The 1,942-nt window shown below is 57.5% G+C and overlaps 1 protein-coding gene across 1 annotated transcript in view; it reads left to right on the top strand.

Moving 5' to 3' along the window:
• Positions 1-1,038: 1,038 nt before the first annotated feature.
• The window catches only part of LOC108803091 (zygote arrest protein 1-like), a 14,549-nt gene continuing 13,645 nt past the window's right edge, over positions 1,039-1,942 (top strand). Inside the window, exon 1 of the mRNA XM_018574933.1 lies at positions 1,039-1,594. Within this exon, the coding sequence (XP_018430435.1) occupies positions 1,070-1,594 (525 nt within the window). The 5' untranslated portion in view covers positions 1,039-1,069. The remainder of the gene's footprint in view (positions 1,595-1,942) is intronic.

Below are 1,942 nucleotides of genomic sequence, written 5' to 3' on the forward strand. Positions count from 1 at the left end.
TGACAGTATACAGAGACTACAACAATGTAACAACGTCTGACGTTCTGGGGCCGGGAGTAGTGACCTTGGGGGCAGCCAGGCACAACGCATTTTTAGAAGGCCGGGTACAGCACAAGCCTCTCACCCCTCCGGGGGCACAGCTGTGTTCTCGTGCACACTTGCAGATGCGTCAGCCATTGTCGGGTATCCCCTCCCCCCACATGTATAGAGAGGACTCCCCCGATCCCCCCCTCTACCAGCAGTGTACGATCCTCAACGCATGACAGCGCAGACCTGCGTCACGTCTGTACAGATCGGGGGGTGACGCGTATACAGCACACAGCATTCAGGCAGAATTCACCCCTACGCACCACTGCTCTGACCTGCACGCACGGCAACGAATGGCCACTCCGTGTGGTGCGTTGTGGGGGGGGGGCGTTCATTCCAATGACACGAAGGTGCAGCCATGCTCACACCCCGAGGCATACTAGACCGGGCCTGGAAGGTCTGCCCTATCCTTCCACAACCCACAGCAACCAATGGACGCAGCCCGCCATCATGTCGGTGCGTCTGCGTGTGCGTTGCGTGCTCTATGCTATCGTTCACCACAACGCACAGAACCTATGTGCACTGCCAGGCACATGACCTGGCAGCGCACATGCGTTGTGGTGAGAACGAGCACGGGGTGAATTGTGGCAGTGAAGGGGTTAAGCAGGGAGGGAGGACTAGTTAGGGAGGGAGGACTAGTTAGGGAGGGAGGACTAGTCAGGGAGGAGTAGTTAGGAGGGGGACTAGTTAGGGAGGGAGGACTAGTCAGGGAGGGGGAGGACTAGTTAGGTGGGAGGACTAGTTAGGGAGGGATGACTCGTTAGTTAGGGAGGACTAGTGAGGGAGGAAGGACTAGTTAGGGAGGGAGGACTAGTCAGAGAGGAGTAGTTAGGGAGGGAGGGACTGGTTAGTTAGGGAGGGACTAGTTAGGGAGGGAGGGACTAGTTAAGGGATCACTAGTGCTGGTAATTGTCCTGATTAGTAGCTGATAAAACCTCCCCCACCGGCAGCCATGTTTGCTTAGTTTAGGACGTGACTGACCATGGCTGGAGTGATGTACCCCCCGTATCCGCTGTTCCCCAATTATGGGCCGGCCTATCGCCAGCACCCGCCGTTCTACAAGCCCAAGCAGCCATACTGGAGGCCTCCTTACAAGGGGGGCCCGGGGCCCATGAAGCCCACCTTTCCCCTGGACTGTCTGGATGACTATAGGTGGGCCCAGCTGAAGGCTCTGCTCAGCCAGCTAGGCCCGGGCCTAGGCCGCTTCTACACCAAGGAAGTCGGGGTGCAGGTGAACCTCAAGGTGGATGCCTGCGTTCAGTGCTCGCTGGGGCCCAAGACCCTGAAGAGCCCTAAAGGGGGCTCCTTCCTGTACCGCCCGGTCCCCGGGCAACACGCAGGACTCTGCATTGTGACCCCGGTGAGGTTCCCGCGCACCATAGCCGTGTATTCCAGGCTGACTGACCGGAGGCTCTTCACACTGCCACCATTGAGGGGCGGAGGCGACCGGGAGGACTTCCAGGCCAGAGGGGAGGCTGAGGCTATGCTGAAGAAACCCACCTTCCAGGTGAGACTAGAAAACCTGGTCCCCCCAACGGGTTACATGGAGAACTACAAAACACTCCATTGGTGGGGGATGGGAACGCTCCTTCCTCCTCCTTGTACATTTCCTGGCTGCGTAGGCCTATAGATTGCTTCTGTGTCCCCCCTTGTCCCCCCACTTTGTGACCTTGCCAGGTGTCCCCGCTTCCATGGTCTTGTTCTAATGGTTCCCCCAATTGTGGTCCTCTTCCAAAATGTCAGCCGTGTTCCTCTTCTATGCCCTTGTCCCAATTGTGTCTCTTCCAAGATGTTGTTTTAGTAATGTCTCTTTCCCATGACATTGTCCAAATAGTGTCGTCGTGTCCCCCCCCCA

Source organism: Nanorana parkeri, unplaced genomic scaffold (assembly GCF_000935625.1).
Source record: "Nanorana parkeri isolate BGI_ZX_2015 unplaced genomic scaffold, ASM93562v1 scaffold3383, whole genome shotgun sequence".
Taxonomy (NCBI): Eukaryota; Metazoa; Chordata; class Amphibia; order Anura; family Dicroglossidae; genus Nanorana; species Nanorana parkeri.